Here is an 18,102-nt window from a genome sequence, read left to right on the forward strand (position 1 = left end):
CCTGGAGCTGAAAGAGGCTGTAGTATCATTACTGACAGAGGATGATTTTACGAAGACAAGGAACTCCTCCAGTCAGTATTCTAAATAGTCTACAACAGAAAAAAAGAAACTAAGATATATTCATATTTTAGTTTTGTATTTTCCTGTCATGTAGCATCATGATTTTAAAAGCTGTGGCGTGATTGTAAGTTCTTCAAACTAAAATGCAAACATGTATTATGTGAAATATTTGTTATGCATATTAGTTTAATGAGAACAAATCTAGTTTTTAAATTTAATTTTATAGATACGTAGTATTACATGATTACTATATTGCAGATTAACATGCAGTGATGCTAATGACTCCAAAATGAAGTCCAATTAATAAACAATTGCTTTAACCAATTGAATGTGAAGGAGAAGAAATAACACTGAATTTTAAAATTATTTTATTTCTTTATGGATTTTTAATTATTCTTTGGAAAACTGTATATTTCTCTTCTTATCAAAGGACATATCAGAAGTTCTATTCCCATGTATAACAGGAATGCTAATAACTGTATCTAGCAGATTAGGAAAACAAGACATCCCTGCATACTCCAAAGACTGCAAACGTCACAGTTGAGAAGTCACATATTACTATATTCTTTAAGCATTTTCTACAGTATTATGTTTCGTACTTATGTTCAGAAGGTGTAAAGCTTGAAACAGTATAAGCCCTGGAAACATTTTTGCAAATGCTACAATTGCTTTTGTTCTATTTTGTCACACGTTTTTGTCCATATAAATATCTGTAATCAGGTGTGCACAGCACAGTGCACAGCACAGACAAATGCCTGTCTCTGATTTCAGCAGGAGTTTAAAAATAATTATCTTCTGACCTGTCCAAAAAGCAGTTTGTTCCAATGCTTACAACCTACATCATCCTGTTAGTCCAGCCATGTCATTGTTTCCTAAGGCAAAGGGTTTTGGAATTCAATTTAGGACTTGGAGTTGATGATCTTTGTGGATCCCTTCCAACTTGGGATATTCTATGATTCTAAGATAATTGGCAGGTTTATTGCAATATGAAGAAAACAAGATCTAACCTTTTATTTTCCTTTTTCTTTTTTTTTTTTTTTCTTAATGCTGAGACTTTTTCAGCTGAAGTCTTGCAACTGAATATTTCAGTCACCTATCCACTGACTGATGGGCATAGCTTATTTTTCATCTCCCTTGGGGAAACAATATCAAAACATTAAAGATCAGTAAGAACTCCCTGAAACAAAGCATTATACATTGTTTAGAAAAATAATGGTGCTGAGTAACAGCAAGACATTTTCTGCTTCTAGTATTGTTACTGTTTAAGTTGTCTGTTAGTTGTCTGTTTGGGTAAGAGAATACAGCAAACAGATATCTCCTTTACTTAACTATTCTTAACTTGTGTCACTCACAAAAAACATCAATCTAGAAATTTTATTTTTTTTTCCTTCTTGGACCATGTTCACCTTTTAAACTCATGGGAGTGCAACCTGAAAGTCAATCTCATCTGACAAGAAGTTTAATGATTTTATGCACCATGAGAAAATGCACCACCCTCCATATATCTTAAGCGTATTGCTTGGTAATTTTGTATTATGCTTCCTAGATTGTTCATTAAGGCAAATGAAGTGTTTTCCTTGCTTTTTTAAATTCTTGACTTCATACTGAATGCTGTCAAACCTCTTGGTTCTCTTCTCTAGGCTGAGAAGTCCAATCTTATTTATATATTCTATAACTTTAATCACTCCACGTCTTCCAGCATTTATATAACTCTTTTTATACTGAGAAGTGGGGGTCAAAACTGAAAAATATTTATGGTCATCTTGATACAGGAAACATGATCTATTCTGTTTGACAATCTTTCCTCAATTTGAAGCATTAATATTGTTTTTTATTATTTGGTGGTTTGTTTTCTGAGTGCTGCTTAGCAGTAAACTTTTGGAAGCTTCAGATCCCATCACTGAGTAAGGAAAGACAAGATGTATTATTTCTGAGTGTTGCTAAATTTATTTCATATGCAGTCACTCAGTAGAGCAAAATTATTCTGCAGCTCTTAAACATGACCTTCTCAGTCCATGACTAACAAAACTGTCACCTCTCTTTATTTCTTTCTGAAAGCTTATTTTGACTAGCTCAGCTGTCTTTGGAACTGAAAAGTGGTTATTTAACTTTTACATGAATGTATAATAATGTGTCAGCTAGATACAGTGTAGCACCTCACGAGTTATCTGAGAGCTGCTCTGAAAGTACTGTCTCCTATTTTTATTATCTTGGCCCATGATATCAGAGGTGGATGTTGGCAGTATGGCAGTAGAGGCCGAACCTTCCCACCAATATTCCATAATATTTTGTTGCTGTGTGACAGATGGCAGCAGAGAGGCACTCTGATAAAATGACATCTGACATGCAAGTGCCTATGAAGCAAAGGTGAGACACTTCTTGAGTGTTTATGGAGATCAAACAGTGGATGTGAGCACAGTGAGGCAGTGAGTGTTGTGTTTCAGCAGTGGCAACAGTGTCATGAAAGGTAAGCCACATTCTGGATGGCCATGCACAGCTGTCACAGCAGGAAATGAGGAGTGTCTTGATCACCTTAGCTGCACAAATCAGTTAATGGTGGTGAACTATGTTGAAAAATAGTGTTTTGTAGCTGAAAAATTGTTCTATCAAATAGTGTTATTGTGCTCTTTGTGTCTGTTGTAATTTCCATGGAAATAAATAGGAGGCATTATTTTCAGAGCAATGTAATTTTATTGTCTTGTTCTCTAAGTGGTACTTTTTGCATCATAATTTCTCTTGGTCAGATTTATGCTGTTCTTACCTAGCATGTCACTCTAGTTATATCATTAATTAGACACTATTGTTGTAGTGATGATACACAAACAATTACAGTGTTCAGTAAGGACATCCAAGGCATTTGGAAACAAGCTTAACTTGGGCTGGGTAAAAGATAGTTCCTTCTTTCTTGTATTAATGAAATGTGGCTGACTGTACTCCAGAGTGATCAGGAGCACTTGTGCGTTTTCCTTTCATCTCTACATAAAGTACAGATTAGAACAAGAAGAAATGCACTGCTTGTTATTCTAGGGTTGTACCCAGCATGTGGTTTGTTCTTTACCACACACAGCTGCATTTTAGTCCTCCCTGGAATTCAAGATCATAATTATTATTATTTTTAATCAGCATAACATCAGATTGTTCTAAATTCAAGGCATAATCCTTGTTCTACTACCTGTAAGAACATTTTAAATATTCAAACTCATGTTTAGAGTTGTGTGTGAAGGAGTTTCCCATGATTTCATTCTCTTAAGGATAAAGATGGCAACATGATGCCTGCCAGACAGTCAGAGGTCAGACTGAAAAGGAGGATGAACAAGGTGAGGAAAAGCTAAGTAGGTGCCACGATGATTCTAGCAACTGTCAGCAAGAGGAGATGAACTAATATTTAAAAAAAAAAAAAAAGTGAAAAAAAAAGTTTTGACTTCTGTTTTAATAACTTACATGAAATAGAAAACTAGAGAGAAACTGAACTTTGGTAATTAACCTGTGTTCTACAAGCATGACCACCGTATCCTTCTATGTTAAAATAGGCATTAACTTACATGCTTTGTTTTGTCTTACCTGAGAATAGATATAGGACCTCAGACCTATTGTCTCTCTGACACTGGATAATGACAGAAGTGGAAACTTCTCCGGAATATTGAAGAGAATCTTCAAATTTGCTTCAAAAGCCAGAAGTGAGAGGGTTCTTATGTAAATATACGTGAAGACACACACAGCTGATATTAGGTCTCCATCACCCTAAGTTGTTGGGTTTTTTTAATCCTCCTTTCTCTGTTTTGCTTATTAAATTTTCAACTTCAACGATTTTATTCAGACTTAAATAATAAATTATTACAGTGTGTGCAGAAGTTTGTGGATCTCTTCAGACCAACAGGATCCTTCTCATCTTAAATTCTCATTTCTTTACTTCTATTTGTCTTATTGACTATATATCCAACTAAGAGAAGACTACTACCACCACAGAAGAACGTGCAAGTTTTTTTGGAAGATGTGAAGGTGCACACTTCTGTGGGGAAAAGATGGACTGCAGTACTACAGACTCCAATAATGGAATTTTCTGTAGGTGCTGGAAATCCATGAGAAGTAGGCAATATAGAGATTTTTTTTTCTTTTCCTCTTGTTCTGTTCCTATTTTCCTTCTCTAATTCTCTACAGGGTTAGGGAAAAAAACAGTGATTCATTCTATTTAAGTTGCTTTCCTCATGATGCACTTCACGATTTGCTGAATGGCTGAATATGGAATTTACCAAAGGGGAGATGCAAAATGGTGTACTGACCCTGTTCTTACATTACTTTGTTCCTTCTGCTATGTTCTGGAAAGCAGTGGTAGTTCAGATGTCTAGATTTTTTATTTTCTTTTTTAAGAACCATGATTATAGTGTAAATGTGAAGAAGTTGGTCACATTCCTGAAAATATAAGGTGTTCTGAAATAACAGTTTATAAAAAATATACACTGGTCTTGTCAACCCTGGCTTCCCCTACAGTGAATGCTTTAGAAGTCTGCTGAATTCTGCTTTAATAAGCTTACAGAGAAATAATAAGATATACATATTTTAACCAATAATTAAACCTTTTAAAACACCACCTTAAATAGAATCACATGCCATATAATTAGCAATACTTTCTTGGAAATTAACAATATCATACTGTAGACAGCTACAAATTATGCATTAATATCTCCTTATTTTAGGATCTTTAAATAAGTTTGAAAGTCTAAAGGGATTTATTTCTAACATTTCTGTGCCAATTAGGCTATACTTATTTGCTGTTCTTTCTTCCTTCTCCCAGAGGCTACCCCACACCACTGCAGAATGCATATTTTACATTTTACTTATTTATTTTTATAGTTTCTTCGTAAATATATTTAAGTTTTTAAAGCAACCATACTTGCTTCAGAAGAAACAGTGGTATGAACTGACTGACTAGAGTCCTATCATATGACTAATATGCTAAATATTCTTGTCTCTCTAACTCTGGTGTTGCTTTCTTCTTTGGCATATACTAGATTTGCACATTTATGAACTATTAACCATCTTCTATGCACTCCCCTCAGGAGGCTCAATAAAGACATGAAATTATTTCTGCCTAGGTTACATTTATTAATTTCAGTCTCTGCATAAGATTTACATTTTACTGCAGTGCAAGAGGGAGAAATGAAGCCAGGGTTAAAGGGGAAAATAAATTGTTAGTTTTTACAAGTTTATATTATCCTTTCTTACCACTCTGTGGGTCAGGAAATTTATTTTATCTTCCTTGTAATCACCTTCCTGAATGCAGTTGGTAAACTAGAAGAATGAAGATAAAAGACAAAATAAACAAGCATAAGGTCATGCCTTGCATACTACATCTAGTATAAAATAAACATGAAAGCTTGATTGAAGTTACTCATTAAAATACTGCTACTTCTGAAAGAGGTTGAGGGGTATCTCATTCAAGTGTGATGTGGGAGATTTGGGGTCAGTTGGTGGGTTGAGTTCTCTCCATGAGCATGCAGATTTGGATCTCTGCTTATGGGAAGAGGAATCTTTCTTGACACATTCATTACAGAAGACCAGACAATGCTAACTGAAAGCACAGTCAGAGAAAGAAATTTGCAATGTCAAATTTATTTAAAAGAAAAAAAAAAAAAAGGAAGGAAAAAAGAAAGGATGTTCTGGCCAGACTGTGCTTATTTGCAACAAATCAAAGCTTAATCTATAACTAATGGAAATAGCTAGAAACAGTACTTTGGGTTGGTCGGTGGGGAATTCTATACAATAATTTGCAAAGCCTCTGTAGCAGTACTGTATTTAGTACAAAGCAATAGCACCAATGAAGGGGTATGGGGAACAAAAGTTTTAAATTTTCTTTCCTCCCCTCCCACCGTATTTTTCACATATTACAACTGATGCAAATCCCAACTAAATGGCTGGTTTGGAACCTGCTTTAAGTTAAACAAAAAAATCTGTGTGAAGCAGAAGGTAAAGAGATAAACTCTGCTTCTAAGATGTTCTTTCTTGAGGGTAGTTTGTTCTCAGTCTGTTGTTATGCTGAGATGGATGACTTGACTCACACCTAGAAAGATCTGTAGCTTTTCACTTCACATTTTGCTCTGAAACAATGTTAATTATTTTGCTCTTTTCAATTTAGATGCTTCACTGACACTTTAGGAATTAAGAGTTCTAAACTTTTAGGGGAAAACAATAACAACCCTGCTGATAACTGGAGATTTGTTATTCCGTAATGGAAATAGCTGAGTTTTTACCCAAATCTTACTATTCCCCTTCATACGAATGCTTTAACCATGCCTCAAGAAGAAGCTATTCTGAACAGTAATGGGAAGCAACTGCTGTCATTACAAGTACTTTATTTCTGAAAGTAGCTGTACGCAGTCCTTAGCGTGAATAATTTCTACTGAGTTTCACTCTGTAAAGTAAATCCTCAGTTACATCAGCAGCTAAAGAAGTGGCCAGTTACAAGAGCGGCTTCATCTTTGCCATGCAAAATATAGGTTAAATATGCAAGCTAGTGTGTGTTTTAATCCAGTAAAAGTGGAAGAGCTGGTCAGAGAAAGTATACTAGCAAATGGGCAACCAGTTGAACATGTTATATTTTAATTTGCAGAGACAAAAATGACAAGCAATTTATTTACATAAAACTGTACAAAAGCAAATTAAATTATGTAAATATTTCATAAATAGAGGTGGACTAGCGTTTAATACATTTTGCCATGTTTAGCATAGTTGCGTGCATAGTGATTCATAATAAACAATGATAAATTGTTCTCTGCTTCACTATCAACATCCAAGTTGCAGAACAATAGTCAATGATTAATATTACAAACGTACCACACTGAATGCAAGTGCTTTAAAATTTAGGAAAAAGTTGTCTGAAAGCATACCCCAGGTAGCTGGTAAATATTGTCTTCTTTCTTGTGTTTATGTTTTTCAGTCAATAATACAACTTAACTGATGGAATTTCATCTCTATCGCTATTTCAGCTGCTTCATTCCTTAAGGAAACACTGTACATTTATCACCAATGAAAGAAAAGGAAAAACATTCCACTGTTCAAGTTCTTACAAGTGTTTGGTGATAGCTGTGCTTATGGCAAGTCTTCAGCTATGCTCCTTGCTTTTCTACTCGACAACTTCCTAGGGTAGCCTTTCAGTCGATCATCTGAATCCCATTTAAATTCTTCCCCCACATAAAAATAATGTTTAACTTTTTTTTTCCTGAAACTCAGGCAGCAGGCCAGTCAGAAATCATATTGAATAAACATAGTGGATCTGAGATCCAAAATGAGAATTAGATTTTAGACCAAAGCTATTGAATTTTCTAATACATATAAAGTTATATATTAATTCATCAATCTATAAAGGTGCCCTAATGTAAAATACATGCAAAGCTCATTCGAGTTTACCATGGAAAGAAATAAAAGGATGATTTCTATACTGTACAACTGAAACGTGATGGCAGCTAAAAGCAATTAAAAAGAATTTATCTGTCAATTTTCCTGGCAACATGAAGAGGTGACACCTTGCTAAATAACTGTAGTATAGAGCGATCATTGTTCTCCAGGCTGCAGAATTAAAAAACAAATAAAAACAATCCCAAAGCCCCCACAAATATTAATTAAAAACAAAACCAAAACCAACAACAACAAAAAAACAACCCTCAAGACATATTTAAACCACAGCATTGTGTTAATAATGCTTAAGACTGGTCCATTAACTGAGTTTGGCAAAAGACTTGTTTTTAAATATATTGTTTATAATTTCTCAGAAAATAAACAGGTAAATATACAGGTTCAAAAAGGTTGGGAATAGCCCCTTATCCCTCAGTGTCCAAACCCAACTACCACTCTACCATAATAACAGGTATAAAAGGCACAGTTGCATATTTTGCATTCACCCTAATTATTTTTTATAGTTTATTTATTTTTATACAAAAGCACTCTATTTATGGAGTGGCACAAGATTTAACCTACTTAAAATAAAAAGAGAAATACAAACACAAAATATATTTGTGTGTCATGCCAGGTCAGAAGAGTAATCAGCATGTTGATAGTGGCTAGTTCTACTAGAATTGTTGTGAATACTTACAGTAGATAGAACTTTAAAAAAATTCTTTCACACCCATTTTAATTCTAAGGAGATGCACACAGGTAAAGTATTTAATGACTGTCTTAGTGTGGTGCAAAAATCGGTGAGTGACTGCTGATCCATTTAATCTGAAAGTCTTCTATGACCTGAATCATTAGCTTCATAGACAAAGGGTTTAACAATATATTGAACCAAGCTACTTATTTTTGTGTGTGTGTGTGTAATATTAAATAAAAACTTATCAAAGGAAATTCTGTTGAACGTTTGTTATGCAATTGTGTATTCTGTTGAAACGTGCAAGAAAAATGTGTATACATTACATAAGCATTTTAGAAGCATTTTTAAACAGGTACTTACAGATTATACAAAGCAGTAACTGCTCTATGCAGTTTCATAACAAATTTTGCATGTCTTCATATTACTTAAATAATTAAACATAAGAATGTTCAATTGCTATTAATCTTTGATTTTCTTTCTAAAATGTGCCCATTCATCATAACTGCTATACACAAACTAATGTTACATGAAGAAAGTAAACTTAAGTGAGGAGAATGGAATGGCCAGAAACAGCATCTCCGACTATATGGAGAAGTGAATTCAAAAGATAACTGCAATGAGTTGTATTGATTTAGCAACCTCTACTATAGGCTGTTTAAAGTTATTTCTAAGAAACTACCCAAAGCTACATTATGACTACAGTATACTAGAAAGCCATCTAATCATGCTTTACTGCCAGGTGAAATAGCCAGGGATTAGAACGCTTCTCCCCTTCTCAAGCTGTGTCCTTCAATTGTCACTTTCATCTGAATGTTTGCACTGTTTGTCACTATTACTGCAGCATCAGCTAGAGAGAAACTGGCTGAAGTTCTGCACATTTTGTAGCTTTTATTGCACAAAAACCTGTTTCATTTCCTCTTCCTTTCATGAAGTGCACACCGTGACAATCATTATAGCCCAGAGCTCTTGTGTGTTGTAGACTGTATTCCTTTTGACTCATCTTGACCCACTAGGTGAGTAGCATATCACACTATTTATTTTCTACCTAGCCTTAATGTTCTGAGTCTTGACACTGTTTAGTATTGCACTTCACTTGGCTTTAATGCACTTGTGTTTCCAGAAAACCTGCATTACATCTTTGACACAAATCAATCTGCAACACTGATGACAAAGGACTTAGAAATCATTCCTTGTACTCTGAAAAGAAGGCTTTATTTTTGAGTTGTAATATTCTCTTGTCATTGTATCATCACATCGTCCACCTTCATCATACCAAGCATTCTCTCTAACACAGCCTTCTAGCAATACTATTATTTTTTAATTTTGACCTCATAAATTCCCTGGAACTGGCAGTATCATATATGAAACATCTGCTGCAACATATCATGTCATCACAAAAAAAACCCACATCATTTCCTTTGGGCATTCAACTGAACCGCACTGGAAAAAATATTGTCATGTGGGCCTGTAGAATGGGCTGCTGTGCAAATGTAACTGAAGGTGTGTTATGAGTACATGTGTGTGAGTATATTAGTTTTCCATGCCAAGCCCCAATACTTAGCAGTTCCCCTGATCCATAGTGTGATCTTTGGCCTTTTTGTTATTACTATCTTCCCAGTTTGATGTTAGTCTTGTCCAAAAAAAATGATTTCAAGAGTTTATCATTACTATGCTACGGTATATGTGTTACTAATTGTGTTTACACTGAAGTAATCATTACAGAGAACGAGAGAGGAGGAGAGAAAGAGACACAGCTAGAACACATTTGTTCTATGGATAAAACAGAACCAGAGTTCATGATTCGTAAGAAAGTTTGCCATGTTTTGGACAGCAGTCTCAAGCTGAACGTATCTCTGTCGCATCCAGCCTCAGATGAGAGGTGAGAATATTAAAGCTGTGGTCTTCACAAAGTGCCTATTAATGGTTGTTCCTTTATATTTATCTTTATATCTGTATGGTTTCTGAAGGATTGTCCCTGGTGGGGATCAGCAATATTCAGATGATATGCTTTGAATACATTTTCCCTGACCTGTTATCCTCAACAAGCCAGATGACCATCAACAAAATGAGTGGCTTAACTCATGCTTCTGCAGAGGAGAAACAACAATGTGTTGTGTTCTTTTTAATCAAGCTCATTACTATGGGAGGAATTTGCAACCATAGATTTGGGAAAACAAAAATTGGTGAGGGGGGATTTGACATGCAAGTAACAACATTTTCTATATTGTACAGTATAGTCAGGCAGACAGTATAATTAAATGCCTGCTATGGAGGCAGAAGTGGCAAGCAGAGCTTATGTCTCTTTGGTGGCCTCCTCTTTTTGTTTCTTATTTTTGTTAAAATTGTTTTGATTTTAAGACTTTTGCCCCTTTTCTTGCTTACAACATGAAATAAATTTGTTGCTGCTTTTTAGCCTACAGGTAAACTTCTCTTCTAGTTAGAGTATTGACAGGAGATGGCTTATATTCCCCTGTCTGTGTAAGGGGGATATCTTCTGGATTGCCTTCTTCTTTTTTGCTGAAACTAGCGGCGCTGAAGGTCTCATAGGATGAGGTCAACTTTTTGCTAAGGAGGTTTCTGTTGCGATCACCCATAAGGGAAGCTTCTCCATTGGCCAGCTTTTCCTGACTGCCCCGTTCATCAACAGGCATGAAAGTGGAGAGTTTTGGCTGGCTCTTCTGCTTTCTTTCAGGAGAAGTGCGAACTGGCATCCAGCAGGAGTCCGAGTGGCCATATTCATCACACTCTCGGGTACACTTCCCTGTCAGGGCTACATCTGGCAGAGGCCTTGAATCTGAAAGTAAAATAGAGTTGCCTTTACAAATGAATACTGCAATGTCTTTCAGTGAAACTGAGAATCCTTACATCTAAAAAAGGTATTTTTAAAAGTCTTAATAAGAGTGTTGCAATAAGTTCCTTAGCAATATTGTCTTTCGCACTGCATGTGCCCATACGCCAAAAGCATATCAGTACTTTATCCTGAATATTAAGAACTGAAAAGTAAAAATATTAAGTCAGTTCCTATGTTTGTGAATCAATCACAAAGACAAAGTCAAATTTGGCATTAACTACTGAATGATTTTTGATGTCTAAAAGAGTCAACCAAGCACTTAATTCTGTGCTGCCAATTTCTTTGTAATTATTAAAAATAGCTTTCTTTTAAATTTTTGTAACTTACATGAAAAAAGCCTAAGGCCCTGTAACCTGCAAACTCTTATGAACATGCTTAATTTTTGGCGTGTGAGCAGCTCTGCTATTGACAATAAGACTCAATTTTAACACAAGGTAAATCTCTGGATGTATTTCTCAGGACATGGTATTTGTTGTTAGGACACAGTATGAGTGCTACAGTCAATGATTAGTAGAAGCATACAAAGAAACTGCAGTTGGTTATAAGTGTAATCTAACACGTACAGGTAATGCCGTTACATGTGCCGTGTGTGCATGTAGAGAGGTAGGGAGAATCTGAATGCTGCCTGAATGAGAACACTAATATTTTTCATGTGGTGTGCTGTGTTAAAAGGTGTTCTGTTCTAGACCACTGCATCTCTGCAGTGGACTTCTTATTTTAAGGACTGGGTAGGATGCTGATTTTTTTTCTTTTCTTCACTTTACCCTACTTTATGATCTATGAGAAATAAAGTTGCCTACAAAGTAACAAGACGAACTGAAGTTAACTAAGAACAAAAATCAAAAGGTAAATTTAATTTTACAGTGCATTTTATATGGCTTTCATATATTAAAAATTATATAATGCAACTTCCAGGTTTCTTTTATAAAAAAGTGATGTCAAAAAGAAGTAAGGATCCTCAAAATGGAAATAAATAATAAGGTACTTCACATGGACTGCAGCCACCTTTTACTTCCCAGTACCCCACCCAAATTCATGGGAACTGTAATTTTAACAGTCTTCTAAAAATCTACTTAGTCTTAATTTTATTCCTTGAAGTTTGCCTACTTTTTTCTTTGATTTTTGCTGCCAAATGGCCCTCTGAAACAGTGACAATTCAAAGTATAAAATTTGTATAAATTCATAGTTTATAGAACAAGAAAAAAATTATTTTTTTTTAGAAATCCTTTGTCTTTCATTTAGTTTAAAATATTTAAAATAGATGCTAGCAGAGAAATCATGTTTCATCTCAGCATCTGCGGATTTAATCCTGATAAAACTCCAGCAGCTCGTCAGTTGCATTTATATTCAACTCTTCCCGATTCATTCATGCATTTAGCTATTTATTTAGTTACTAATTTGCTGCAAGACTGTAAAAAATATACCTATTATTTTTTATGAAAAGTTGTCAATATTTCTTTAGCATACTGAAAACTGCAATATTTCATATTTCAGCACATCACTGAATTCAATGAAGAAAGCAGCACTGACATTTATACAACTGAGTAATTGTAGTTGAAATGTGTAAGGTTGGACAGAGGGAACCAAAGTCGTCTTTTTTTTTTTTCAGTTGTACTTTTTAAGACTTCTGCAGTTAGACTCAGCCGTGACTACTACATTTGTTTCAATGAGGAATATAAAGGCTATGGACAGTTATCAGTTTATCAGTTTTAAGATATCTGCGTTCTGGAGATGCTCACAAAAGACAGGGAATGTATCAGGAAAATTATCTATTATTTGTCTGCTAAATCTAATATTATTCTGTCACACCCTAAAGGTAAGATGCATAATTAACTGGTGAGATATATCTAATGTGCTTTGATTTTCAAACAAGAAAACTCTTCTGATCTTTTTAAAAGAGAGCAAAACTACTTCCCACCTAAACCTCTATAAGGTTTTCAACTAACACCTTATTTCTGAACAATGACCATTAAATTATGCTTGCTATTACTATTTAAGTTGTTACTCTGGAAGAATATAAACAAATATTTCATAAGACAATTGTTTGACCTTTATTTAAAACATGAATGAGTGTTATTTGAAAAATGTTGCTGTCAGTTTTTTGCATTGTACTGTATATTTTGCATTGTACTGTATCCCATATTTACTTCCGGACAAATGCAGAATCCCTTATTGTAAAGTAAAGCAAGAGACTTGTTGTAAAATTCAGCTTTACAGTGCAACACACTGCAAAAAACGCACTGTAAAATTCAGCTTTACAGTGCAACACACTGCTTTATCAAGCAATAACCTGTAAGTCAGAATGTGGCTCATTCACCCTATTATTTTCTGTGATAAATCTCATCTGCATACCTACAAAGGAGCTCAGAGAAACTGGCAGGAGCAGGAAACCAAATATCCTGCCAGGATATTTCCAGACTCATAACAGGAGCCACTGCCTAGGCTCAGTGGAGCGCAGGGATGTGCAGTGGCAGATGGGAATCCAAATCAAGGACTCAAGAGGAACAGCCACTTTGTCCAGGCCCCTCCCAGGGCTGTTCCAGCAGAGCCATCTGCCCTGTTGTCTGGGAATGAAGCCAATGGCTATGAGTCATCAGCAGCTGATCTCCTGATCACCTTTCAGTCTAGGAGGGATTGCTGCCATGGGATTTAGGACATGATACGGGATGCAGGAGAAAAGCAGTTGGGGATTGCATGGGACTTCATTATGGAATGTTTAGGGGAAGGATCAAAGGCAGCAAAAGGGGTTGGGGGAAGGAAGAATGAGAGGCAGAAATATATGTATATATATACACTCACAGAATCCCAAAATATATAAATATACATAATCCAACTAACTATATATATTGTATACCATATATAGAATCATAGCATAATAGAATTGTTTGAGTTGGAAGGCACCTTTAAAGGTCATCTAGTCCAGCTCCCCTGCAATGAACACCCACAGTTACATCAGGTTGCTCAGAGCCCTGTCCAGCCTGACCTTGAATGTCGGGTCAACCACCACCTCTCTGAGCAATCTGTTCCAATGCCTCACTGTAACAAAAATTTTTCTTATACCCAGTCTAAAACTCCTGGTTTTTTTTATTTTGAAACCATTTTCCCTTGCCCTTTCATCAAGAGACCCTGCAAAAAAGTCTGTCCCCTTCTTTACGATAGCCCCCGTTCTGATTCTGAAAGGCCGCTACAAGGTGTCCATGGAGCCTTCTCTTCTCCAAATGGAATATAGTGAATATTTATAGTGAATATGTGTATATACATGTAATATATATAGATGTATTAGATACATCTGTACACACACATACTCACTATTGAACTCCCATGCTGTCCAGCAAGAGACAGGAGTAGAAAAGTCCACTAGTGTGTGAGTTGAGCTGTGTGTCTTTAATATGCCAACTGTGTCTATATGTGGCATACAGTTGTGCTCTGTGCACATGCCTTGACACATGAACACATCTTCAGCTTTACTACTTGTTGAACCTGTGGACACTGAGCAGCCTCCTATGGGCTATTGGAACCTGTGAGACACATTTTCCTCTAACACATCCTTCAATTAGTATTTGGCACATACAGTTAATGTAGTCTTCTAGTCCATTGTTTTCTTGCATCTGTTTTAAGAGCTTAAATAAGGATAGCATTTAAGCACACATTTAATCTAACATGCTAATGAAACCAGTTGTCTGCTCTTCCATTTAAAAGATGGATATAACTTCAGCATTTGGTGGGGGGGTGTGGGGTAGGAGTAAATCTTTTCTGTCATTTCTGTCTCTGTTATATCAGAAGATGAGTTATACAGACAGAGCTTTCATGACTAAACTATTAGAAATACCTAAATTAGTCAGATAAAGGCTAGGGTACCTCTTACACACTTCAGTAGATAACAAAGATTTAACCTTCATTATGAATAAAACACCACACAGCTTTAACTACAAAGCAATTAAATGTACTTCTGCTAAATCTCTGAACAGATTGACCTTCTTTTGCAGAGTAGTGACCTTAAGCATCTGTTTTCACATTATCTAACCAGGGTTGAGAGCAATCTCTGAGTCTGAGAGGAAAAAAAAGTTTTATCCCCTTGAATAAGTTACATCCAAACATATCTCTAAATAACATAATTTTTAAGTACTCATCATTTTAATAGGTAGACTCTTCAGTAGCAATCACCCTGCTAGCTGACAAACTTAACAGAATGAGACAGCAAAGAATTTGTTATCACAGTTGGCAAATCATCAAGGAAGAGAATAACAGATTTCTAAAACAGTTATATATCTTGAAATGGACTCAAATACACACTTAAAATGCCAGTTATTAACAAATTTTATCACACTGTTAATTAGTAAGAAAATAAACCTGGAAGGATGGTATTTCTCATCATACAGGTGTTTATAGATTTTGAATTTAGTTTTAAACTGTTTGTACATAGAATATTCAAATTTAAGCACTCTATACAAAAAGTCACCTTTAAAAGTGAATATATAGAAATAAAATTTCACTTGCATCTGCTCAGACTTCAGCTTAAAAAAAATGGAGAACATTGATTACAGGGTCCCACAGAAGAGGAGGATCAAAATCTACTTCCTTATTGCATCTCATATAAGATTGCACCTAAAAAATTTGCAGAGTTAAATGATAATTATCATTTGAGAATAAAATAAAATTTACTATTGATCCAACAACTCTTTAAAAATCAATTGCTAATTTCTGAGAAATTTTCCATAAAGCTCTGTATGAAAGCATGCAAATGAATGAAGTTATTTATATGTATGATCATGTTTCTATTGATTGTAGCTGGCTGTTGCTTTAGGGCTGGGAGGATTACTTGTTATTAAAAAAAAAATTTGAAGGCATCTGGCATGGCAGTGTTGAGAGGGGAAACACAATGATCATTGACAGTTTAATCCCAAAAAACTAACAACTAAAATACTCCACCCAAACAATTTTCTATTATTTTCTCTCTTCCCATTCCATACCAAAGAAGGTCAATGTATGTGAACAAGGACAAAGTATTATGAATACGATAGTCAATGAGAATGTTATAAATTATGTGATTTAATGTACACACACACATACTGCAGAATTACAGTCGAAGTTCTACACTCACTCTGGCTCCATGTTTTTGATCAGCCCATTCTTGTACAATATATTTTAAAAGAAACCACTCTTAGCAGTTAGTTCTGATATGGTCCCAGAATATACAATATTTTGGAGGAAGATGCAAGGGGCTTTTCATTTTCACATCTTTTGTAAACCACACACAAAACCTATGGCACCAATGGGCTTTATACATAAGTAGTCTAAAGTTCTGTTCCATTTACTGATCCTGGAAATATAAATCTCTTCAGAGCAATACTGACTCCCTATCCCTCTACAACAATCTGAACATTCTCAGAAATAAGAACTCAGCACCAAGAAAGTGTTCCTAGTTGTAGACTTTTTCTGGAGTACATCACTTGAAAGGTCACATAATACTACGGTAGTATGAAAGTACTTTAAACCACACAGCTTGGTCCATGTGATCTGAAGAGTCACTGTTAGATGGTGTGCTGAATAATATCTATTACAAATCAATGGCTGCATGCAGATTTTGCTGCTACTCCCCATAATAGCCCTGCATGTTTCCAGTTATTGAAGGTCTGTGAAGAATACCTGTTCAGTAGTTTGAGACTATGGTGAAAAAAGAAAAGGAATAGCTACTGACTTACGGAAAGAACAGAGATTGTGGTTTGGATGTGTCAGTTTTCACCCCACCTTTTCCTAGGCTATGTACACAAATACATTACATTCAGAGTGCCACACAAATATTCAAGTGGAACACCACCAAAGCTATATAATTAAACAGGAGTCAATTTACATAGCTTTTATGTTAAACGGCTACCCGTTTTATGAGATGCATGATTGGAGAAACAATAGAGCTCTTAAACCATCACAAGCATTGGCTACATGATCAGAGAACAATAATGCAGAACAGAGGGTGCACATTGTAGAAATTCTTGTTTTAAGGGGAAAAAAGTGCTGAGCTATTGAGCGCTGAGAGCTACAGCAGTACTGGCTTTGAAATTCCTGCCTCCTAATTGCAGTAATTCAGGAACTGCACTCTGTTAGTGCTGTGGTATATTCTGACATGCCAAGGCACTATTAAAACACTTAAACATGTTTGAAGGCATCAGCGACTTCCTTCTCTGCACCTTAGGCTAAATACAGTTAAACAGCAATTGAACATATCTCAAGAAGCATTTAGTGCTCCAAGGCTTGGACTGCTGTCATTCTGAATGCGGCATTATCGTGCACTGCAGAGACAGTGCATGCTATCTCTGAAGCAGTCCTCCTAAATAAAGTCAAACATAGATCCGTTGTTTGAAACATGCCAATTGCACTGAAGTAATTAATATATTAATCGCTTTTGGACTAAAATAATTTCCTCTATACTGTGCAGAATTCTGAAATGCTTTTCACTGCTCAAGAAATATTTCAGAGGACAGAAAGGCTTACATGTACATTAATTGAATGAGTAACATTGTGAGAGGAGGTATGATGAAAGGATACAAAATAATGAATTCTGAACCTTTTTATTCTTTTGATACTTAAAGAAAAAGGATCATAGAAGGAAAATGAGAATTTATAATACTTTACTTGAAAAGTGGTATATCTTGCATCCTAAGTATTCTATAAATAATTACTGAGAACAGCAAGAATCACTACAGTGACGTGCCAAAAGTCCAAGTATTTAGCTGATTTTAAGTGAGAGCACAGCTGAATTTTCAAAACAAATGTGGAATGCTTTGCCCTTTACTGCTAAAATGAATTTAAATAAATAAATAAATAAAGCATTACTATAAGACAAGCAACTGATTCTTTTACATTTGAAAATAGCTTGTTCTAAATGATGAGAGAAAATTAGCCGGAATGAGAATGCACTTTATGGAGAAAACAGCATTTTTCATGAACCAAAAAGACATGTATAGTAAAGCAAGAGTGGGAACAATCTCTTTCGCATGACAAATCAGGTTAGAAATAATAATTACATAAATAAATAAATAAAACTTTGAGGATAAATACAGGGATGGAAGGTTACTGAGTTTCCACCATTGGGAGAGTTTTAAGAATGGCT

General features: G+C 35.3%; 1 protein-coding gene across 1 annotated transcript in view; it reads right to left on the bottom strand.

Annotated features, from left to right (window-relative positions):
• PCDH7 (protocadherin 7) overlaps nt 6,641-18,102 on the bottom strand; it is a 275,037-nt gene continuing 263,575 nt past the window's right edge. The window contains exon 7 of the mRNA XM_021395508.1: nt 6,641-10,937. Coding sequence (XP_021251183.1) covers nt 10,558-10,937 — 380 coding nt within the window. The 3' untranslated portion in view covers nt 6,641-10,557. The remainder of the gene's footprint in view (nt 10,938-18,102) is intronic.

This window comes from Numida meleagris, chromosome 4 (assembly GCF_002078875.1).
Source record: "Numida meleagris isolate 19003 breed g44 Domestic line chromosome 4, NumMel1.0, whole genome shotgun sequence".
Lineage (NCBI taxonomy): Eukaryota > Metazoa > Chordata > Aves > Galliformes > Numididae > Numida > Numida meleagris.